We start from the raw sequence: 24,603 nt of genomic DNA, 5'->3' as shown, positions 1-24,603 counted from the left end.
ATCAGGCAGCCCTGAAGAGTCGAGCCCAACTCAAGGGGAACAGACAGCACTAGTCGAACTCAGACACATCGTTGATCGGTGATTGGTTACCTTCTACTGGTTAACAAGGGCATGTACAAATACATCAGGGGGGTGGAAAACGTGGGATAAAGTTATTTCCAACGATGGCTGGTGAGTTTACCAAAGAGAGACATCCTGCTGCATTCGTTGCTGTGGGTTGCTGTTTTCCACTTCGTTTTCAGGGTCTGATTCAGGTTCCAACATGTAGAGATGTATGCTATGTGTTGACATTGTATTTTGTTTTTTTTTATGGAGTTCATATTAGCCTAATCCTTCTGTTTATGAGATGTTACAATGACGACGAAAGCAGGTGCGGTGCGGTGCGGTGCGGTACTTTATGAGTGATGGAATATGTAATAAATTATCTTATTTGTTTGCTTTTTTAAAAAATTTTTAAAAAAAAATAAAATATATATATATATATATATATATATATATATATATATATATATATATATATATATATATATATATATATATATATATATATAACCAGAATTAGAAAATAATGTCATGACTTTCATAAATTTTTTCATTTATTATTACTTTAGTTAATTTCAGCTTATTTTACAGCAAGCTGTTTTTTTGTTTGTTTGTTTGTTTTTTTTCTTCTGTAATGAAAGGGTATGAATAAATATGAGCACAACTGTCTATGCATCGACATCATATATACGTATATATGATGTCTATGTGTCTATGGGCGAGAAAGCAAATCTTACAGGCTGATATAACAGCGATTCTGATTGGTCCATGCGTTTTGGACACGCCTTTTTGCGCTTGCGCAGAGTCTCAGCAGATTTTTTTATTTACATTTAAAAACACGTTTCTAACGACTTGTGTTTCACCGGTAAAGTCATTGTTTACATTTTTGGATTATCTCTTTACGACCCTTAATATGGGAGATTGATTGGATGAGATAAATGTTCCAGCTGGTGAACGAAAAAAAAAAGAAAAAAAAAAGAGATAAACGGTAAGTTTATATTAAATCCACCTTTAGCTTAGCCGCTACTGTAGCTAACGTTTGTAATAGCCGCAGTTAAAACGTGAAAACACTTTCTGTTCGTTTCTGTTTCATAAATAGCTAAGTCTTTGTAAATGTTGAGTGTTTCCTTTGCTTTTTCAGATATGCACGTAAAGAAGTTGGAATAATGCGTCTTTAGACAGGCTGCTAGTAACAAAACCCTCTAAAAGATACCGAGGTAAAGTTAGTTTGATGTTTGATATTCAACAGATATTCGGACACCCAGTCTCCCGACCCGAAACCACCTCGTCGTGGGGTTAAGATGCACGATGCAACGGTCTTCTTAACTTCATACCTTCCGTCTATATTTGAACACCCAGTCTCCTCGTAATGAATTGCCGACCCTAAGCTGCTTTGTCGTGGGGTTGTGACAGCAAATTTCACCGCAGCGGTCTTCACCACCGGCGGATAGTTAGGGACCGTCAACAAATTAACCATAGCAGAATTTAAACATAACTATCTCCGCAACCACTGGGGCTATGAATGTCAAAACAATTTTAAACAGTTTACGATTTATCTGTGTGTGCTACACTGCCTTTATTTTCTCCATTTTCATCTAGTCCTATTTTATATGAATTTTTAATGAATTCAAACATCAATAGGTTTTTAATCACATGACTTACACACCTCAAATCACTGCCTAATTACTCATCCAGTCCTGCCACACATTGCACAGCCTTTATTTTCCTCATTTTCATCTTGTGGGATTTTATATGAATTTTTTAAGATTTCAAAGTTCAATAGCTTTTTAGTCATGTGACCTACACACTTCAAACACTGCCTAATGGTTCAGCTAGTCCTGCCACATGTTGCACAGCCTTTTATTTTCTCCATTTTCATCTTGTGGGATTTTATATGAATTTATTAAGATTTTAAAGTTCAATAGCTTTTTAGTCATGTGATCTAAACACCTCAAAGACTGCCTAATGGTTCAGCTAGTCCTGCCACATGTTGCACAGCCTTTATTTTCTCTATTTTCATCTCGGGTTATTTTATATGAATTTTGTAAGATTTCAAAGTTCAATAGCTTTTTAGTCATGTGACCTAAACACCTCAAAACACTGCCTAATTGCTCATCTAGTCCTGCCACATGTTGCACAGCCTTTATTTTCTCCATTTTCATCTTGTGGTATTTTATATGAATTTTTTAAGATTTCAAAGTTCAATAGCTTTTTAGTCATGTGACCTACACACTTCAAAACACTGCCTCATTGCTCATCCAGTCCTGCCACATGTTGCACAGCCTTTATTTTCTCCATTTTCATCTCGGGTTATTTTATATGAATTTTTTAATATTTCAATGTTCAATAGCTTTTTAGTCATGTGACCTACACATCTCCAAACAAAGTCAAATGGTGCATCCAGTCCTGCCACATGTTGCACAGCCTTTATTATATTTATATTTATTTATTTATTTATTTATCTCTTTCATTTAACTATTTATTTTACTTATTATTTGTCTATATTTCAGCATTTTTATATTGTATTAGCTTACCAGTATATCATATAATTATTACATATTTATGCATTATATTACGTATTGTAACTACTTTGCTTTGTCTGCTGTACAAAAGCAGTCTCACCACCTTGGAATTAATGAAGTATTGATTAATAGGTTTTTTTTTAATCTGTCACTTTTACCACATAAGTTTTTAAAAGCAATAAAATTACATTCGAAGTTCAATAATATTAGGTTTTTGAAAGTTCATTAAAATTAGCAATTTATATAAGGAAATTAATGGCTGTGCAACATGTGGCAGGACTAGCTGAACCATTAGGCAGTGTTTGAAGTGTGTAGGTCACATGACTAAAAAGCTATTGAACTTTGAAATCTTAAAAAATTCATATAAAATAACCCAAGATGAAAATGGAAAAAATAAAAGCTGTGCAACATGTAGCAAGAATAGCTCCTCCATTAGACATTGCTTGAAGTGTGTAGGTCACATGACTAAAAAGCTATTGAACTTTGAAATCTTAAAAAAATTCATATAAAATAACCCGAGATGAAAATGGAAAAAAATAAAGGCTGTGCAACATGTGGCAGGACTGGATGAGCAATTAGGCAGTGTTTTGAGGTGTGTAAGTCATGTGAGTAAAAACCTATTGATGTTTGAATTGATTAAAAATTCATTGAATTTTCTCAAATTCATGGAGAAAATAAAGGCAGTGTAGCACTCACAGATAAATCGTAAACTGTTTAAAATTGTTTTGACATTCATAGCCCCAGTGGTTGCGGAGATAGTTATGTTTAAATTCTGCTATGGTTAATTTGTTGACGGTCCCTAACTATCCGCCGGTGGTGAAGACCGCTGCGGTGAAATTTGCTGTCACAACCCCACGACAAAGCAGCTTAGGGTCGGCAATTCATTACGAGGAGACTGGGTGTTCAAATATAGACGGAAGGTATGAAGTTAAGAAGACCGTTGCATCGTGCGTCTTAACCCCACGACGAGGTGGTTTCGGGTCGGGAGACTGGGTGTCCGAATATCTGTTGAATATCAAACATCAAACTAACTTTACCTCGGTCTAAAAGATCCCATTGTAAACGGGGTTTATATATATATATATATATATATATATATATATATATATATATATATATATATATATATATATATATATATATATATATATATATATGTGTGTGTGTGTGTGTGTGTGTATGTATATATGTGTATGTATGTATGTATATATATGTATGTATATATATGTATGTGTGTGTGTGTGTGTGTGTGTGTGTATACAGTTGTGCTCATATTTATTCATCCCCTTTCCTTAAAGAAGGAAAAAACAGCTGCCTGTAAAATGAGCTGAAATTGACTAAAGTAATAATAAATAAAAGATTTTATATAAATCATGACACTATTTTCTAATTCTGGTTCAATAGAAATATTTTTTTAAAAAGCAAACAAATAAAATAATTTATTACATATTCCATCAGTCATAAAGTAATATTTAGTTGAAGAATCCTTTAATGTTTCCTCTCCAGTCAGATGTTTTCTGTTCCTCTCAGTCAGACTTCTGCACCTGTTGACAGGTATTTTGTCCCACTGTTCAACAGAAAAGTCTCTCATTTGTCCAGGACACATTTGTTTTTTGTTTTTTTCCTTTCTTCAACTCAATTAAATGAAAAAATAGTGTCTTATATTACTAAATGAAATTTTTGCAAATTTTTAGTTATAGTTCGCTTTTTAAGTCTCCAGTTATTTGAGTGACTGTTTAAAATTCAGCCTTTTCTTTCATGAAAGGGGATGAATACATATGAGCACAGCTGTATGTGTTTACACTGGTCCATACCTTGAATTAGAAGCATTTTTCATGCTTGAATGATTCGTTGGACAGCTTTAAGTGGCAAAACAACAAGAAGAAAATAGCCAGGAAAAGCAATGGACTGGAAATCAGTGGAAAAAGAAGCTGATGTCCAAAACAAATTGAAATATAAGAAAAAATGCCATTTTTAATAAAAACAGCAAAAAACTAGGTTTACTTCAACACTTTTTGACACAACATTTCACAAAGCATTCAGTCGTTGTATTAAAGACGTGATAATAATCAGGCTAACTTATTCTATCTTATTCCAGATTGCTTCATCCTCCTAGAGGACCTTTGGATGAACCATGTTCCCCGTGAAGATGATGACGCCACTAAAACCCTCCAAGCAGACTCAAGCTGCTGCATCAAAAGTCAAAAATAAAGTTCTCAGTGAGTTTTGTGGTTCAGACGTTTCTGAAGGAAGAGAAAATCCTCATGCCCCGAGCTAACGCTGCTTCCCTCTCACACCAGACACGTCCTCCTTCTTCAAGGTCTCTCTGAAGACCAACAACAAGGCCTTGGCTCTCGCCCTGCAGGCCCAGAGAGAGAAGAGCAGGCAGCTTCAGATGGAGGTAGTGTACCTGCAGAAACAAGTGGAGGCTCTCTGCTTCGAACTGGCCACAAAGAAATACAAACAAAGGAAGCTGGTGAGTCCGCTGCTTGTGACGGATCGTGATGAAACCTTCTTCTCTGTCAGAGTATTGACAGCAGGTCGTCTTGTTTTCCTTTTTTTCCAGCTGCTCATCCTGAAAAACCTCCAGAGCAACACTCTGGAGCACCTGGACATGGCGGTGGAGCTCGTCTCCGACAGCGTAAGGATTCCTCACATCATGTCTTTACACGTGTTCTGATGAACAGCCGCAGACGTCTGACTAAAACGCTGAAATGTAGAAAGTTAGTGAGAGAAATCTGCGTTTTTTTAACGTTTGCCAATTAGGACTGGACGATTAATCAGATTGTAATCTCAGTACGATCTGGGATTCCAACGATGATAAAACTAAAAGGGTGTGATTATTTTTCTCTCTGCAGTTTCCTCTCCTGCTGTCTTCAGCTGCTAATCGAGCGTCTCTGGCGTTGCAGCGCTGTGCTGTAAACTCCTCCCACAGCCGCTTTGCTTTCATTCAGACACTGTTGCCAACTTGGAGACTTTCTCGCTAAATCTGGAGACTTTTTTTGTTAAAAGCGACAAATCTAGCAGCTTTTACTGGAGTTATTAGAGACTTTTCTGGTGTTTTGGCGACTGACTTGAAGGCACATATTGTTCTGCAGTTACTGTAAGGAAGGAGCAGCGGGAGCCTCTCCCGTCCTAAAGCACTCCCAGGCGGCCAGTCTCAGTCGGCTCCGGCTGCAGGTCCATGTAGAATAACTGCAGTAGGTTGTGGAAGTTCACCTAAACATAGTTTATACCATTGTCAGTGACAACTGGCTGCATTATTTTCCTATACATAGTTCGGCCAGTTAAACACTGTAATGTCCCTCCGTTACGGGGCGTTACCATAGCAACGTGTTAATCAGCTGTTCAGATCAGCCGTCTTTTAACAGGTGAATGAGAGAAACGCGCTGCAGCCTGACAGCGGTTGTTTGGTATAAAACGTACATCCAGGCCAACGTAAAATAGTTCCTATATAAGCGGTAAAAGCGGATTAAACAACTCGGAACCGTCCATTAGACGGTTATAATGCACGACACGGAGTCTAGAACACCACGACGCGCAGTGTTGTTTAGAAATACTGGATAGTTGTGTTAAATAATCCAGATCTCAATTTCTGTCAAAATAATCGTGATTATAATTTTTGTCAGAATCGAGCAGCTCAAGTGTCAAACAGAAAACTCATTGTAAAAAAAAAAAAAAAAAGTTTAATGCCAAACAAACAAGCAGCAAAGCAACTTTTTCTCTGACTTCATTTGAAATGATCGACTTTTAACTTTACATCACTGAAATTTATTTTGTCTGTCAAAAAAAATACCTGAATATTTTAGCAGAAGCACAAGTTGGATCAAAGTCAGCTCCGTTTTAGTGCCATGTTGACATTTCTAATGTTGATTTCTGAAGCAAGGGCCCCGAGGAGCACAGCGGGGCCCCGAGGAGCACAGCGGGGCCCCGAGGAGCACAGCGGGGCCCCGAGGCTTCGACCAGTCAGAGATGTGATGATTAATAATGAAGACCACACAGGCGAGTTGAAGTGTGCTGAACTGAAAACGGCGATTTAAGCGAGCCATGATTAAACCCCCCCCCCCCTCTCATCAGAACCATTAAAGTGGATCTGGATAAACCCAGTTAGTCTGGCGTTCATGTTTGTAGACAAACTCTGGACCGAGTGAGAACAGATGTGTGTCAGACGTGTCATCATGGACGTCCTGCCCTGCCTCCTTCACACCGTCCAGCCTCCAGCTGCTCGTTTAGCGTCCTCTGTGCTCAGACTGGACCTTCCAACCGGCGCCGTGCAGCCGATGACGGTGCAGACACGATGGAGCAGCGTTCAGGTGGATGTGGCGACGCCGGCGAATGAAACCATTTGCAAGCTGGACAACAGCTTTTAGGTTTTCCCTAAAATGAACCAAAGCTTGGTGTTGTTGTCACGGAGCGTGTCATACGTCCACCATGAGACCGGACAGCTGAGGTTTATTCCCTGTGTTTCCTCTCAGGACTCTCAGGCACCATCGGAGAACGGCAAGTCTTTATTTGGGAGCAACAAGAAGGAGAATCCTGCAGCAGGAAGGTCAGAAGCAGGAGCCTCCGTTTGGTTTGTGTCTCATGAACGACATCTAATCTTTATTTCTCTGTGTTGCCGTTTCTCCCATCTCAGTCCCAACAAACAGTCAGCGATGCAGCCGGAAAGACGAAGCAGCGAGGACGGCCTCGGTGTCCCGAGCAGATGCAGCGAAGGCGCCGAAGGTCGTGACGGTAGGAAGCAGCGGCGGAGCCAGACTCGCCGTCACTGAAGAGTCACAAATATCTCCATGTTGCTTCGTTCTTGCATCTTCCCCTGCAGTCAGACGGTTACAGGAGATAATTCTCCAGGTTTTCATGCTGCAGCTGCTTTAAAACCAACCTCGATATTTTCCTGTCTAAATGTTGCACCCGCTCCGTTCAGCCGTCGCCTCGCTGCATCCCTGCCAGGAGGGTTGGAGCTGTTACTTTATTTATTTTATTCACCCTGGAACACTGACAGAGGCTTTCTTTATTCCTAATTAATTCAGTGAATAAACACTAAAATAATATTCCATAAAACAAATACTAAATCATTTAATTAAATGTGTTTTTCAGTGATTAACTTATTTATTTACCCACACTTAATGATTTATTCAATTAATTTAATATATTGTATTTAGTAATGTGTTCATAATTATTTATTTTTATTAATTTATATTTAGTATATTATCACTTTTATTTGTTTATTCTTTATTTAACACATTTTTTGTAATGTTTCTATTAATGTGAAATTAAAAAAAAAAATCATTTATCATTTATTTACTTTTATTCTGTAGATTATTTAGCAAATTAGAGTAAAGGGGGCAGGGTTAAATAAATATGTACAATTATGGATAAAGAATAAATAAAGACAGAAGTAAATAATAGTGCTAATTAAAATAAAAGTTTCATAAAATAATATATAAAATAAATTGTTAAATGTAATTAATAACTATAAGTAATAAAAATGTGCATTTAATAACTCATTTAATTTATTTTTATTAATACATAACGGGAAAATGTGAATAAATGTATCAAAGCAGGAAGTGTCTTTGAGTTAATTTTGAGTTAATTACCGAAAATTGTGCATATTTATTTATTTTGTGGATTTATTTCTTTATTCATTCTGAATAAAACGTCACTCTATGTTTTCTCAGATGTTCCTGCAGACGGACGACGTTCCCTCCAGCAGAACCCGGCGGCTGAGACAGTAACGTCCCGTCCGTCCGGCTGGAACCTCAGGGACGAGGTGGCGCGACTGTCCACCATATTTTCTCGGTCTGACTTCAACGTGAAGTCCGTCCTCTGTCCTCAGAAAAGTGAGAAGTGTGAAGACGTTCCACCGTCTCTTTCCGGTGTCGCCCAGCCCTCCGCTGGCTCCGCCCAGCCCTCCGCTGGCTCCGCCCCAGAAACCGGACCTCAGCCCAGCGTACACGAGACAACCGTCGTTCTCGATACAACGATGGAAATGACGATTAGTGGCACTGCAGAGATCGTCACTGTGGAAACCAAAGCCAAGAAAAAAGCCACCAACAAACCGAAGGACAAGAAAAGTCTGAAGCGGGTACGTGGTTCCGGTCCAGAGGTTCTGGACTCTTTAGATCCAAGGCCAAGCGAGGAACCTGCCGCCGCTCTGGAGGACTTCAGACACCCAGAAGCCAAAATGGCCAACAAGAAGCTCACGACGTCTCGCATTCCCAAACTGGGCCAACGAAAGGAAACGTCGACGAAACCCGTAAAGTCCCCCGAAGACCGCCCGTCGGACCCAGACCTGGAGGATTATTTCTCAGATCCTAAAGTCAGCTCAGCGAGAGCCGGCTCAGGTCCGTCAGAAGACGCTGCAGGGTCCGGGATCACCTTCAGGAGGTCCAGGACTAAAAGCAGAAAGCTGCCCGCTGTTTCCCAGCAACCCTCGCCCCTGCCGACCTCCCACGGCGATGAAGACGACGGCAGCAGGCGGGGCCTCGATGAAGAGCGAGGACAAAACGAAGACCAGCAGCTAGAAGAGCTTCTGTTCTGTCCAGAGTCCGGAGCTCCACTTGGCATCGAGAACGCCACCCACAAACCGCGATGCAGGGCGACTTTTATCGTCTCGGTTTCATCTCACCTGGACCCGGACCGGATTCCTCTGGAAGGATCCACCTGTGAGCCGGAGGAGCTTCTGGTGGCTGTTGATTCCGGATCAGATCTGCACACGGAGACCACGATGTCCTGGAAGCGTCCTCATGTGGAGACTCCGAGCGCCCCTGGCGACAGGAGCAGCGGTGATCGTCGCGGAGCGCCGCAGCGACTTGCAACCTCTGAGTTTCAGAAACATAAAAAAGCCAAAAGAGACGAGGTGGGCGAGGTGAGAGCGGAGCTGTCTGAGGACAAGCTGAGGAAGAGGAGGAAGAAGAGTCACCGTGGCAACAGAGAGCAGAGACCCGAGGAGCACGCTGACGAGAATCACGACCCGTCTGAAGCCCTGCGCCACTCAGACTCCAAGATGGATCCCAAACTGCACGGACGGACGGCGAAGCTGCAGAACGAGCGCTGGGCTCGGCGGGAGACCTTCGTCGTCCCCACACGGAAAACTCCGGACCGAAGCGAAGACGTGCCGCTGAACAGCACGAAGGATGGCGACCTGCTGGTGAACGAGCTGCCGCCGTGGCGGCTCAGCGACGTCAGCACGGCGGCTACGGAGTCCGGATCGGTGGCGTGCACGCCCGCCAGGGCGGCGGGGACCGACAAGTCTCCCGATGCCACAGCTGAACCGTCTCCAGGTGGGGAACTCGTCTACGTAAATCCTCCGTCGTTACCCGTAAGACTCCACGTTGCCTGTGTTGCAGCTCGAGTCCTGACGACGCTGACCAACGCCATGACGACCCCGGACAGCGCCAGCAGGGGGCGTAGCAGCAGGAGGAGGAACTGTGTGGTCAGTTATAAGGAGCCGCCGCTGAACAGGTGAGAACGCCGTCGTCCTGGGAAGCAGGTGGAGGCGGCTTCCTCGCTGCTGGGACCCGGAATAAAAACAAGGAGTTCTTTTTTACACAAGCATCTCCATGGACGACGACTCTTACAGGATTTTACTAAACAGGCACCAGCGCCACCATGAGGGGGCGCTGTTGGACCCAGAATACTCTTGGTGCATGGCGTCGTCGTCATGGTTGTCTGACGCGGGTTGTGTCGGCTTGGACCGCCGTTTGCACGCATAAAAATAGTTTCATCGTAACGTCTGCTGTTAGTCGCTGCCGGTAGACCAAAGCTATGTCCGCCATGAGGCTCCGAGTGGAACTGCAGGCCGTTACCGCTTGCTTCACAATTGCTTCACAATTTAACTTTTTCTTTTTTTTTAGTAAAAGAAAAAAACTTTTTTTTTTTTTCTCAAATAAATTAAAATAATCCATTCTAAATATTTGTAATTTTTATTGTTTTTATTGATCTTTTTGGGCTTCTTGTTTGTCTTCAATAAGCCCAAAGTTTGTCTTCTTGGGAGTTATAGCAGCAGAATGATGGTCTGGCTGCTGCGTTGTTTTGTCTCAAATCAAGAAAAATGACGAGCAAAACAAAGTTTTGTACTTTTTTTTATTTTGTTTGTTTTTTAATCTACAAAAATCAGCTATACAGAAGAATTGTGAGAATTTCAATTTAAATCAAATCGGCACCTAAAAAATCGAATTGAATCGAGACAGAAGCGTATCGTCACCGGCCCGCTGTTACCGTGGCAGTTCTCGCCACTTTCAGCCGCGTTGCCGGGCTTCTTCGCTGTTTTCTAAAACTCCCTTTTACTCTCTGGCCTTTAACCCCAACCCAAGACTTGATTTTATTCAGTTTTTAATTATTTTTAGTTTTTATTTTCTGTTTTTATAATTTTTTTCCCCTTTAACTACTTTTATTATATTTTAATTGTGTTTTAAGTTATTTTTATGCTTTTTAAAAAAAATGTAACCTAAGATAAATCTTTTAAACTGATAAAATAAATTGACCACAGATTAACATCAAATTATTCATGTCTATAAATGGAAAACAACCAAGTATAACATGTAATGGTTACATAATCAATAAAAACATAATTAAACCAGTTTCAAAACAACACATGACATCGTGACGTCTGATAGGCTGCCATGATCATGTGACGCAAAAGGATCGCACGGTTGCCGGAGCGTCACGCCGTTTTATTGCCTAAAACCGTGAAGCGAGAACAAAAAGCATGTTTTGTATCAGCAGAGTATCGGTATGAAATCTGATACCTTGGCTGGCTGATATCGACATATCGACTCCCGATCAGGAGCCCAGTAAGAGAACACCTCCACCTGCTTCTCAGCAAGCAGACTTTTGTCCCTTTTCTTGCACCGTAGTTTCTGTAAGCAGAACTTAAACCAGATGTTTTCGTGTCTTTTCACAGTAAAATAAGACGTGGAGATAAATTCACAGAGACCACCTTCCTGAGTTCTCCTGTGTTTAAAAACGGCAAAAAGAAGAAGAAGAAGAAGGAGGAGAAGACGGAAATTTTTTAATCATTATTTTTTATTATCTTCTAATTTAATTTAGTTTTATTAGTGAATAAAACCTTTGCTGCTGACTAGATGTTTCGTGGCAATGCATTTTTTCTTACTGTTTGTTGCAACCAAACTTTTATATTAAACTTAGCTTTTACCAGCAAACATCTGTTTTATTTTCTTTCTTTTTTAATGAACGGCTTCCCCGCTGGCTCCCGTTGTCGTCCAGCATGTGATGTAACCGCTGAGACCAGCTGGAGGTCTGTGCTAAATTATTCAGGTGTGGCTGCACACCTGATCCATGAGCTCCAGGTTCCAGATGCAGCGTGGCGCATCACGGCCAGCAGCGTTCAGGGTTCTGCACCTCCACGCCAGACGTGTGCGGACTTCCAACTCTCGCAGGGTGAGTTTGGTGGCTGCGTCCGAGGCGTTTTCCTGGTTGCTGCTTCCTGTTTCCTCAGCAGAGCTTCAGTTCTTCAGTTCAGCAGGTAAAACAACCAAATCCAGAATGTGCTGCAGCAGCATTCAGTCGAAGTTGGATAGAATCAAGTTGCCTTTTTATGAGACTTTTCATGAACTGAAGATCCTGATAGACTGGTTCTTCAGAGGAATCTGTTCCTGCTGAATCCATGCCAAACAGGCCGTGGTTGTTGTCTGATCACAGACAGAAGTAAGGACAGATGTGACTCCAGTGCTTCTCATAAAAACCACAGATGTCCCCCTAACATTGGTGTTGCACTATGTAACCTGGTGTCTCTTCATTATAACAGTTTAATAGGAAAATATCTTTCTACTGGACAATATTATTTTTGGCTTTTCGGAACACGGTTGTCGGACAGGAAAGGGAGTTTGAGACCATTTGTGGAGGATATGGTTTGTTGTAGCACTCTATGGGATTTTTTATTTAATCAAACTAATGATATAAAAATTAAAGGTATAGTTTTTTTTTTTATTATTATTATTTTAAACCTGCTTTGAAGTTTATGTCATTGCACCATTTTCAGTTCCAGCCTGCAATGCATTGTGGTCTATATTGACACGTCCAGTGACCATCGGCGCTCATTACTTTTTAAGATGAGTGAACTAGTTTTCTTTCTCTGGACATTCTTTTATTAAAAAATGGCCTGACGACTTTATTTTATTTTTATTTTCTTAGCTTTTATTGACAGAGACAAAGATTACAATTAAAATTAAAGCTGCAAGCGGCATCCATCGGGTCCGAGCCTCATGCCGACCTCTCTACCCCAGCTTGTCACAAAGCATCCTGGTGGGTTTGAAGTCAGTGGCATGAATCCAAAACTAGTCTGTTCAAAAACAATGCACATACAGTGCTAAATGGGCGCAAACGCCAAGATGGTGGACACCCCATTGCCACGGTAACAAGTGTTTAATTGAGTTTTTTTTAGCTAGCTTGCGGTGATACACGTGTGCAGAATTTTGTTGCCCTATGTTGAAGTAGACATTCCGGACCCCCCCCCCCCCACCCCACAAAACATGTTTCAATGTGTTAAGGATCTACCAAGTATGAATGCATACAATTTTGGTGCAAATCGGATGTATTTCTGCGAAGATATGAGTAAACCGTGTTTTTAATGACGAGAAGGCTTTTTTCCATGGGTTGCCACGGTAACATGTTTTCTCCTATTGGAAAGATTTAAATAACTTTTGGTCCCCATCTTGTCATGTAGCTTCCTGCTGAGTATGGAGTCAATCGCATGAAAACCCTCAGAATAGATCGTTTAAATACAATGCGCCCAAATTGCAAAAATGGTGTAAGAAATGGGTCGTAAATGCCAAGATGGCGGACTTCCCGTTGCCATGGCAATAGATTGTCTTTTTTACTCGTCATGAGGTGGTAGACATGTGGAGTAGACTTTTGAGACCCCATTCTATTGGCCATCTTTGGTCTTTCTAAGCTGCCCCCGCGACCCGACCCCGGATAAGTGGCAGAAGATGGGTGGATGGACTCATTTTTCCTTCTGTACAGACCCATGCCTTTTAAAACTGTCCTTAAAATATGCATACTTATTACAATGTCACCCAAAATGTTCCAAAGCAGCAAAATTTCATGTCTTAACCCAAATATGAAGAGAAACTCTATCAAGTCACGTAAATGAGCCATTTGTGATCTCCCATCTACCCCGCGCACAATTTCCTCATATAAAGTTGAAAATGACCAAGTTCATGTTTTCAGATACATATGTTTCACGTTTTAACAATAAACTTATCACGTTATGATGTGATAGTTTCACGTTTTTACAATAAACTATCACGTTATGACGTGATACGTTTCACGTTTTTACCATAAAACTCACGTTATAACGTGATACGTTTCACATTTTTACAATAAACTTATCACGTTATAACGTGGTACGATCACATTTTTACAATAAACTTATCACGTTATAACGTGGTACGATCACATTTTTACAATAAATTTATCATGTTATGAAGTGATACATTTCACGTTTTTACAATAAAACTATCACGTTATAAACTTGATTGGTTTCACGTTTTTACAATAAAACTATCACATTATAACGTGATACGTTTCACGTTTTTACAATAAACTATCACATTATGACATATGTTTCACGTTTTTACAATAAAACTATCACGTTATAAACTTGATATGTTTCACGTTTTTACAATAAACTATCACGTTATAAACTTGATATGTTTCACGTTTTTACAATAAACTATCACGTTATAAACTTGATATGTTTCACATTTTTACAATAAACTATCACGTTATAAACTTGATATGTTTCACATTTTTACAATAAACTATCACATTATAACGTGATATGTTTCACGTTTTTACAATAAACTATCACGTTATAAACTTGATGCGTTTCATGTTTTTACAATAAACTATCACATTATAACGTGATATGTTTCACGTTTTTACAATAAACTATCACGTTATAAACTTGATGCGTTTCGCGTTTTTACAATAAAACTATCACGTTATAACATGATACTTTTTTACAATAAACTTATGACATTATAATGTGATAGTTTCACGGTTTTACAATAAAACTATCACGTTATTACGTGATAAGTTTTTACAATAAATTGATCACGTTTTAACGTTATAGTTCTATTGTAAAAAAACGAGAAACTATCACGTTATACCATGATACATTTCACATTTTTACAGTAAATCTATCACGTTATAACGTTATAAGGCCCAAACTTTTTCTTGTTTGCATGACTGTTCTACGCTTCTGTATAATTGTGATATTGCTGTAATTTATACTTTTTGCTGCCTCTTGGCTAGGACTTCCTTGAAAAAGAGGTTTTAAATCTCAATTGGACTTTCCTTGTTAAAAAAAGAACTGCGGACTTCCTTATTTACGTACGTAGGGGAGCAGAAATGGACTTTTGTGCTGAAATAATAAAGTTTTTTGAATCCTCAGTAAAGTCAGAAGGAACAATTTGTCCTACTGACTTGAACAACACGTTAAAGTCAGGTGGACAACTATAAGTTTTATATTTACACATAAATATAAAACTTAACAGTTTATTTGACAACATTTCCACCTTTATCCAATTTATCCTGTATCTAAATCGGACCCTCTGGTGGGCCAGTTTGGGCTCCTGGCTGTACATTTGACATTCCTGCTTTGAAAAGTCAAACTTTTTTTTTTTTTTTCCAGCGGCAGAAGCTCCAGTCAAGCTTCGATTTGTCAGATAACTAGAGCAAACAGGATGAAGCTGAACATGATGATGAACCACAGAAAGCTTAAATGTTTAAGCTTTGTTATTCTGTGTTATTATGGGAAGATTTCAGAGCGGGAAAGTCTGTAAATCCTATACGCAGTGACGTGAGCAGAAAGTAAGATGTTTTCTGTTGTTTCTAAAGAAGCAAAAAGACCAGAAAATGGAGGCAAAGCAGGTAAAGAAAGATGTCGAAGCTCTCATGTGAGTAATAATATTACTACATATTAAGAAAACATGATTTCTGCATAATAAACATAACTATTTGTAATGATCCAACAGCTGTAACCACATCGGACGGAGGATGAGAGAACGATCCTTCGATCCCGCAGGAAGAGGAACCTCCACGGTCCTGGATGACCTGGTAAAAACTCATCAAAGGACTGTGATCCGGGACAACACACAGAACCAGAATCGTTTGTTTGTCTCGTCACAGGCTCACTACGATCTCGCCATCAGTGTGGCTCTGTGGTGGCTGAATGAAGACAATGGACGAAACGTTCTGGACTCGGACATCATGTATGTTTATGACTGATCAGACTCTTTATCACACATCTTCAGTGATGTTTCCTGGAGTGATCCAACAGGTGTTTCGGGTCTCCCAGCATCATACAACCCAGGCGACCCAGCCTCAGGTGATCAGGCCCAGACCTGTGTAGCCGTAGCAACCCTCAGAACTTCTTTTGCTGTGAGGAACTCGTCCATGGTGCATCTGTGCCTGTTTGAAACTGGGGATGAACCAATCCACTTTTTGGGCGTTCCGATCCGATACCGACATCTGAAACTTGGAATACCAGACCTGTTTATGTGAACATTATGGTGACTCTGGTTATTACTGCTGTTATAACCGTGTCAGATGTCATCAGGTTGTAATAAATGACCCATCCTTTCTGAAGTTACCTCACCAATACAACTATAATAACATTACAGATCGAACTATTTCAACAAGTTTTATTCTGATTTGGCACATTTTACCTAAATACAACTATAAATGTGTGATTTTGGAACAAAGATCTCACTTTTAGTGTAACAAAAACTGTCACATTTTAACATTCAAGGCATTTATTTCTTTTAAAACACGTCAGAAGCATGTCATCAAACACATCTGCACTGGCTTGACTCGTGTGGTATCGGTACACTTTTATTAATACCAAGTACGAGTACACACACTTGGTGTTGAACTCGGTGCGTCCCTAATTTAAACTGTTTTCATTGAAAACTACCTGATTCTAGGTTTGATCAGGGTTCTGCTGCATTAATGCAGAAAAGTTTTCCAGAAACATCATGTGTGAGGAATCGTGAAGATCATGAAGGAGAACCACATTCTGCTACGTTTGTTTGGAACAAATTACTGAAATGATGCACATTTCACTCTAATTTATTTTAACATGCAATTCCAGAAGGGACAAAAATAATCAATCATTTTTCACAAACCCCTTCATTCATCTTGTATTGATCCTCTCAGATCAGCCTGTCAGAAACAAGCCAACAGAGAAAGCTCCGCCCCATGTTCTCCGGGCTGCGTCTGATTGGTCCACTGCGAGGAGTAGTAATACTGGGCAGTGAAGGTGCACTGCAAAAACGGAAATCTAAGTCAGACTTTTAAACTTGAGAACACATATGCTTATTTTTTTTAAAGGTAAGATAATTCTTACTTTTTATGCCAGAGAATTCCTCGTTTTAAGAGTATTTTTACTTGTCTTGGGAAGTCTTGACAAGCCCCATTTTTGTGTTCTGTTGGCAGATCTCATTTTAAGCAACATTTACCTAAGTTTTGTATATTTTTTTCTTGTTTTTTTAAAGCTGAGTTTTTGCAGTGTGGGCGTGGCTTTCTTCTCATGAACGTGCACAACCCAGAGAAGATGACTGAGTCCCTCCCCTCGGATGTCACTAAAATTTCGAAGTAGAAAAAACTCTAAAACCAATCGTTTCCGTCGCCACAGAAACCAAATGTGGTTTCTGTTATAATGTGATAAATATAGGTGATTAAAGAAAAACAAAACGGCGCCACTCAAATGTCTGATGGATATTCAACACTATTACACTGTAGAAAGCTCAGAAAACTAGACATAGCATCATAGAGCTGCTTTAAAAAGTTTTAGTCAACTGAAGTTCAGCTGCTTGAAAACTTTTAAACCACATTTCTCTCCCTACAGTGGAGCCACCAGCTCTCCAGGAACCATTCAGTATCCCAACCGCTTGGAGCGGGAGGCAATGATCCTATCAACCTTCGCTGGGATTATTATGGTACGTGTATTTACCCAATAAAGATCACCGGAAGAGCAGAGCGGAGGATTCAACACATGAAAAACTTTAGTGCATAAAAAATATGAGAAAGGAGAAAATGGTGGAAGTGATGGCCAAAGTCCTGCAGATTTTCTATGTTTTCATGCTGCAAGACTATTGTTCTAGGATAGTTCATAGGAGTGGATAATCCTAATAATGAGGAAAGTATTCGTAGAATGAGTCAATTTGTCGTAGGAGGGAATAATCGCAAGAATGCATAGAGTATTCCTAGAACTAGGTGTGTTGGAGCAAGTTAACATGTAAAACCTGCAGGACTGGGCCTCTACAACTGGAACTGGACCTTTCTGGTCTCGCTGGACCAGCATCAGTCTTTGTTCCATGTGTGGGTCTGTTTGTGTTTCAGAGCAGCCTTCCAGTGGAGGAGATTCTGGCTCTTTACAGGCGCAAGCCTGTTGCTTTGCACCTCAACCAGCGCTCTAAGGTACACAACCCGACCCAGCTGATGTTGGCATGGAAAGCAGCGTTTTAAAGCATACGTCCAGTTCATTCTGTGTAAAATGATTTTTTTCTTCCTTCAGGGTGTGATAGTGTATCCCTTCCCCTTGTCGTACCACCCGTTTGCAATGCTACGTTCTTACAAGGCCATGCAACACTCCAGGAAGCAAAGTAAGTGTAGCCACCCCCCGACAAGTTGGTGTATAACTTCATGTGTGGTTTCCTGTGTGTCTGTTAGACGGAGCTGTTCCAGGGATGCAGAACCTGAATTTAATATAATTTAAAGTCTTGTTAAATACTATCCATCCATCCATCAATCCATCCATCTTCTGCCACTTATCCGGGGTCGGGTCGCGGGGGCAGCAGCCTAAGCAGGGAAGCCCAGACTTCCCTCTCCCCAGCAACATTTGCCAACTCTGTGGGGGGATCCCGAGGCGTTCCCAGACCAGCTGAGAGATATAATCCCTCCAGTGTGTCCTGGGTCTTCCCCGGGGTCTCCTCCCAGAGGGACGTGCCTGGAATACCTCACCAGGGAGGTCCAGGAGGCATCCTGACCAGATGCCCGAGCCACCTCGACTGGTTCCTCTCGATGTGGAGGAGCAGCGGCTCTACTCTGTTCTCCTCCCGGATGACCGAGCTCCTCACCCTATCTCTAAGGGAGAGCCCGGCCACCCTGCGGAGGAAACTCATTTCAGCCGCCTGGATACGAGATCTCGTTCTTTCGGTCACGACCCACAGCTCATGACCATAGGTGAGGGTAGGAACGTAGATCGACTGGTTACATAAATATAAAGCAAAGACTTTTTCAGTAACGGTACGTTTCCTAAAACAAAACCCTTCAAAAAAACAACTAACAGGTAAAATCCTCCGTTGTTTCATGAGAAAACTGCATCTACTTGAGGAAAAAACAAAAAATCTCTTTAGTTTCTCTGAATTAACAAAATACTTCCGCGTTCTAGGAGAAGCTGTCAGCCATGTTCCAGCCTCGTGTTGTTTTGGGGTCTTCTGGTAGAATTTCAAGGAATAAAACAAATTAATTCCCTTTCTGGAAAACGGCTGTAAATTAACTAACACTGACCCTCTGAATAAAACAGGTGAGAAACTGAACCGGTGGCTGTCTGAGCGGGAGAAGAGCGGCTTCCCACCCAGACGAGTTTCAGCTCAGTCCTCATCTGCCTCCTCATCCTCAACCTTCCTCAGTGTGAGTACATAATCAACAGGAAGGAGGAAATGAAGTCCTGCGCTGCCACCTGGTGGTGTAAACGCTCCACCTCTGCTCCTCTCAGGATGGCAGCCATGGTAACCATGAAGCAGTGGAGAACTACGAAGGTTCACAGGAGTCTCTGCAGGACTGAGGTTCCCGTCCAGCGGCAGGGTGGAAACTCTGATGGCTGAAGTTCTTCACGCCGTTGAAGACCTGGGAACTGTGGACTAAAACCATCGTTTCTCAGCGTCTTAACAGACAAAGGACACCAATAAAAACCACCTGAAAGCTTAAAACTGCTGCTTTACATCATGTCTTTGCCTCGTTTTTGGGAGTGTTTTGAAAGAAAATCTTTCCAGTTATTCTCTACCAGGCTGATCCTGCTGGGAGAAGAAGGTCTCGTCAGGGTTTAAAGGAGAGGAAAAACCTGCATCCACACCGTGATCATCTTCCCAACGATGCTTCAGTTCATCGGTTTCTGCAGGTCTCTGAAGTTCCCACGCAGCATCTGAGCCAGGTTGAGGTCTGGACTCTGACTTTTTCCTGTTGCATGAGACGGTTTTAGTCAAGCTTCATCTGTCAGACAGATGGACTCACACCTGACTGTCCAGATCATCATAAAACAGAGCGAATCCCCATAGACTCCCATGTTAAAAAGACCAACTTCACAGCAGGAATAAACATGTTTACAGCAGGAATAAACATGTTTACAGCAGAAATAAACATGTTTACAGTAGAAATAAACATGTTTACAGCAGGAATAAACATGTTTACAGCAGAAATAAACATGTTTACAGTAGAAATAAACGTGTTTACAGCAGGAATAAACGTGTTTACAGCAGGAATAAACGTGTTTACAGCAGGAATAAACATGTTTACAGCAGGAATAAATGTGTTTACAGCAGGAATAAACATGTTTACAGCAGGAATAAACGTGTTTACAGCAGGAATAAACATGTTTACAGCAGAAATAAACATGTTTACAGCAGAAATAAACATGTTTACAGCCTGGTACAAAAATTCCATTTTAGATTTAATAGGTCAGGTTTACCTTCATGACAACTGTGGGGGGAGTGAATTTTTTCTAACTTGCCCATTTAAAAGTAATTTAATCTCAAAATTCGGCATATTTAGGGGCGTGTCCTTTTGATTGACAGATACTCAATCTCCCGCTTCAAGTCAGAAGAACATAGAACAACCGCGGTTTTTAGCTAGTTAACAACGTGACTTAGCTTTAGCCCGCTTACCTCCGTTAGCTGGTTAGCTCCTATTATCTCCGGGTTAGCTCGGTTAGCTCTTAGCTATAGAAAGCTCGGAGTTCGCTCGATGTCAATCATCCACCATGACGCTCACAGCCCCCCTCTCAGCTCCACCTCTTTGCCCATATTTGTATTTTTCGGGTGAGAGCTCCAACAGCATGCCCCTGCCAAGATGGCGATGGTAGGAACCGCCCACCGAGCTTCAGTTCAGCTCTTCAGAAACCTACGGGTGACGTCATGGAGGCTCCGCCCATCTTTTTATATACAGTCTATGGTTCTGATGCAGCTTTGCCAACCGAAGTTGCGCCGCCATGTTCTTTTCTTCTCCTACTTCTGTTTCAGTCCTTATCTATCCGGAATGTCATGAACTTCAACCAACAAACAGAGGCCTGGAGAGTCTGGGATGGAGCTCTTGGAGGTTTTTGGCAGTATCTCTGAGCAAAACGTGGTCTGATCTGGGGATTCCCCCGGTGAATGTATGAAGGACTCCAAATAGATAAAGCCTTCTTAGGCGCACCAACAGCTGCTTCTCTAAGCATTTTGGGCTTTTTTTACATCCTGATATGTAAACCCTCAGATTTCTTCATCCTCATCACACGCTCATGCTCTTCATAGCTTCTGGGATGTCCTGGACGGTTTGTTTCCACTCCTCTGAGAGCTGCTTCTTCTGCTGTGTGGACTGGGAACCAAACCAGGTTTAATTTTGACAGGAAGACTGAAGTTTCTGCACAGAAACTCTCATTTTCTGTCGAACTTGACAAGCACTGCGCTGGTTTGTGATGACCTCTGACATTCTGCCTGGGAAAGATTAATCTCCTCGATGATGGATTAGCGGATAAAAACGCCTCTCTGATGTTGATATCAATAAAAAGGGCACAGTGGGTCAGTAATTTGCCTGGTAGGATGTTTGCACTGATGATTCAGGGATTTTCGCTCTATGCCCAGGATCAAGACTTTTGGCAGCGATGCCAGCGCGTTAAATCCCCGCTCATTGAAAAAACAGCTAAAGTGGGATCTGCTAACCCTTTGATTGAGGTTTATATAGCGGGGCTCTGCTCCTGCTTTGTGAGACCACCACTTTCAGAAGGCGACTGGCTCCAGCACTCTTTCCAGGATGAGTAGTAAGGTAAGTTTCACTCGTTCTTCAGGTGTTCTGTCTGTTCGGAGCTTCTCCAACCTGCAAACTGACCCGAGCAGCGTGAGAGGATGGAATGATGATGATTAAATCTGAATCTTAATCCTCCTCCTCTGGACTCAGATCATCTTCTACGAGGACAGAAACTTCCAGGGTCGCTCGTACGAATGCGACACTGACTGCCCTGACATGCACCCCCACTTCAGCCGCTGCAACTCCATCAAGGTGGAAAGCGGCTGCTGGGTGCTCTACGAGAAGCCCAACTACACGGGCTACCAGTACGTCCTGACCCGAGGAGAGTACCAGGACTACCAGCGCTGGATGGGCTACAACGACACCATCCGCTCCTGCCGTACCTTCTCCTACGTGAGTAACAAAGACATCAGCTTACAGTTATTTTGTGTAAATAAAACTTGAACACAAAGTGTTCCCTCCTGATCTGAAGGAAGATTTTCCACAAATGGTTGAAAGAGCATCAGGAATAGATTGAGCCTGAAGTGTTGGCTTGTTGGGTTTGCATGCCATCAGATTGGAGATCCTCTCATGTTGTTTTCCGTCTCCAGACCAGCGAGGGGCCCTACCGCATCCGCATCTATGAGCGGCCCAACTTCCAGGGCCAGATGATGGAGTTCAGCGAGGACTGCGAGTCGGTGCAGGAACACTTCCGCAGCCGTGACGTCTACTCCTGCAACGTCATGGATGGCTACTGGACCCTTTACGAGCATCCCAACTACCGCGGCCGGCAGTTCTTCATGAGGCCCGGCGAATACCGCAAGTTCAGCGACTGGGGGGCCACCTGCGCCACCACCGGCTCCTTCCGCAGAATCACCGATTTTTAATCCATGGATTCCCTTTTTGGGTTTCTGTTAATGTGAACAAACTAAAGTGTCAGCGACTGAGCCGACACGTCAGTCAGATGCTGTTATAAACAACTTAATAAACGGAGCTGCTGTAAACTATTTTCTCTGCTTGTGAATAAATGGTTTGGTATTAAATGGTTTAACTGGCTCATAAAGAGACATGTGCTACATTTTAACACAAGAATAAAGTCAGACAGCAGATTTGATGGAGAAACTGGATAAAAATTAAGCTTTGTGATTTAAACTGACGCAGCTACAATGAGAAGATGAACAGATTAAGAGCTGAATTTTGTATTCAGTTGTTTCCTCAAGTGTGTTCCACCACTAAAACATCCCGTATCAGATTTATACCATCATTACACGTCCTCATTATCATCAGATCCACCTGTTTAACACTAATATTGAATCAGCCAATCACATGGCAGCAACTCTGCACATCTAGTCCTGCAGATGTATTGAAGTTCAGGCTGAACATCAGGATGAGGAAGAAAGATTTAAGGTTGTTGTATTGAGTGTTTACTGGGATCTCCACACACGACCATCTCCAAGGTTTCCATAGAAGGTCTGAATAAAGAAAGAGGGGGTGGAGGAGAGGTTCTTGTCCCACTTTGCTCCACTTAGTACCTGCATGACATGTTTTAACCAGCACAGCCTACCTGAGTCCTGCTGCTGACCATGTCCATCCCTTTCTGAGCAAAGTGTAGCATCTTCTGATGGAAACTTCCAGCAGGATGATGCACCATGTCACAAAGCTCACATCATCTCCACCATGACGATGAGTTCACTGTCCTCCAACGGCTCCACAGTCACCAGATCTACATCCAGCAGAGCAGCTTTGGGATGAGGTGGAACGGGAGATTCTCATGGTGATGAGGTGGAACGGGAGATTCTCATGGTGATGAGGTGGAACGGGAGATTCTCATGGTGATGAGGTGGAACGGGAGATTCTCATGGTGATGAGGTGGAACGGGAGATTCTCATGGTGATGAGGTGGAACGGGAGATTCTCATGGTGATGAGGTGGAACGGGAGATTCTCATGGTGATTAGGTGGAACGGGAGATTCTCATGGTGATGAGGTGGAACGGGAGATTCTCATCATGATGAGGTGGAACGGGAGATTCTCATGGTGATGAGGTGGAACGGGAGATTCTCATCATGATGAGGTGGAACGGGAGATTCTCATGGTGATGTGGTGGAACGGGAGATTCTCATGGTGATGAGGTGGAACGGGAGATTCTCATGGTGATGAGGTGGAACGGGAGATTCTCATGGTGATGAGGTGGAACGGGAGATTCTCATGGTGATGAGGTGGAACGGGAGATTCTCATGGTGATTAGGTGGAACGGGAGATTCTCATGGTGATGAGGTGGAACGGGAGATTCTCATCATGATGAGGTGGAACGGGAGATTCTCATGGTGATGAGGTGGAACGGGAGATTCTCATCATGATGAGGTGGAACGGGAGATTCTCATGGTGATGTGGTGGAACGGGAGATTCTCATCATGATGTGGTGGAACGGGAGATTCTCATGGTGATGAGGTGGAACGGGGAGATTCTCATGGTGATGAGGTGGAACGGGGAGATTCTCATGGTGATGAGGTGGAACGGGAGATTCTCATGGTGATGAGGTGGAACGGGAGATTCTCATGGTGATGAGGTGGAACGGGAGATTCTCATGGGGATGAGGTGGAACGGGAGATTCTCATGGTGATGAGGTGTAACGGGAGATTCTCATGGTGATGAGGTGGAACGGGAGATTCTCATGGGGATGTGGTGGAACGGGAGATTCTCATCATGATGTGGTTGAACGGGAGATTCTCATGGCGATGAGGTGGAACGGGGAGATTCTCATGGTGATGAGGTGGAACGGGAGATTCTCATGGTGATGAGGTGGAACGGGAGATTCTCATCATGATGAGGTGGAACGGGAGATTCTCATCATGATGAGGTGGAACGGGAGATTCTCATCATGATGAGGTGGAACGGGAGATTCTCATGGTGATGAGGTGGAACGGGAGATTCTTATCATGATGAGGTGGAACGGGAGATTCTCATCATGATGAGGTGGAACGGGAGATTCTCATGGTGATGAGGTGGAACGGGAGGTTCTCATGG

The 24,603-nt window shown here is 42.1% G+C and overlaps 3 protein-coding genes across 3 annotated transcripts; all 3 read left to right on the top strand.

Moving 5' to 3' along the window:
* Nucleotides 1-4,698: 4,698 nt before the first annotated feature.
* On the top strand, nt 4,699-11,581 carry sgo2 (shugoshin 2; the record flags this gene model as incomplete). The annotated part of the gene is made up of 8 exons (XM_079254296.1): nt 4,699-4,783; nt 4,865-5,040; nt 5,131-5,205; nt 7,040-7,113; nt 7,201-7,298; nt 8,243-9,847; nt 9,914-10,028; nt 11,470-11,581. 8 exons carry the CDS (start codon nt 4,699-4,701, stop codon nt 11,579-11,581), a joined length of 2,340 nt encoding a protein of 779 aa, XP_079110422.1.
* Nucleotides 11,582-11,755: 174 nt separating this feature from the next.
* On the top strand, nt 11,756-19,383 carry c9h2orf80 (chromosome 9 C2orf80 homolog; the record flags this gene model as incomplete). Its single annotated transcript, XM_079254295.1, has 8 exons — nt 11,756-12,051; nt 15,569-15,650; nt 15,723-15,805; nt 17,443-17,533; nt 17,937-18,014; nt 18,112-18,199; nt 19,123-19,229; nt 19,315-19,383. The coding sequence occupies 8 exons, from the start codon at nt 11,756-11,758 to the stop codon at nt 19,381-19,383; spliced, it is 894 nt and encodes a 297-aa protein (XP_079110421.1).
* A 2,222-nt stretch (nt 19,384-21,605) lies between these two features.
* On the top strand, nt 21,606-22,465 carry LOC306766514 (gamma-crystallin M2-like; the record flags this gene model as incomplete). Its single annotated transcript, XM_079254294.1, has 3 exons — nt 21,606-21,617; nt 21,750-21,992; nt 22,190-22,465. 3 exons carry the CDS (start codon nt 21,606-21,608, stop codon nt 22,463-22,465), a joined length of 531 nt encoding a protein of 176 aa, XP_079110420.1.
* Between the last annotated feature and the right edge of the window lie 2,138 nt (nt 22,466-24,603).

This window comes from Telmatherina bonti, assembly GCF_933228915.1.
Source record: "Telmatherina bonti genome assembly, chromosome: 15".
Classification (NCBI taxonomy): Eukaryota; Metazoa; Chordata; class Actinopteri; order Atheriniformes; family Telmatherinidae; genus Telmatherina; species Telmatherina bonti.
This window is presented reverse-complemented; position numbering and strand designations above follow the sequence as displayed.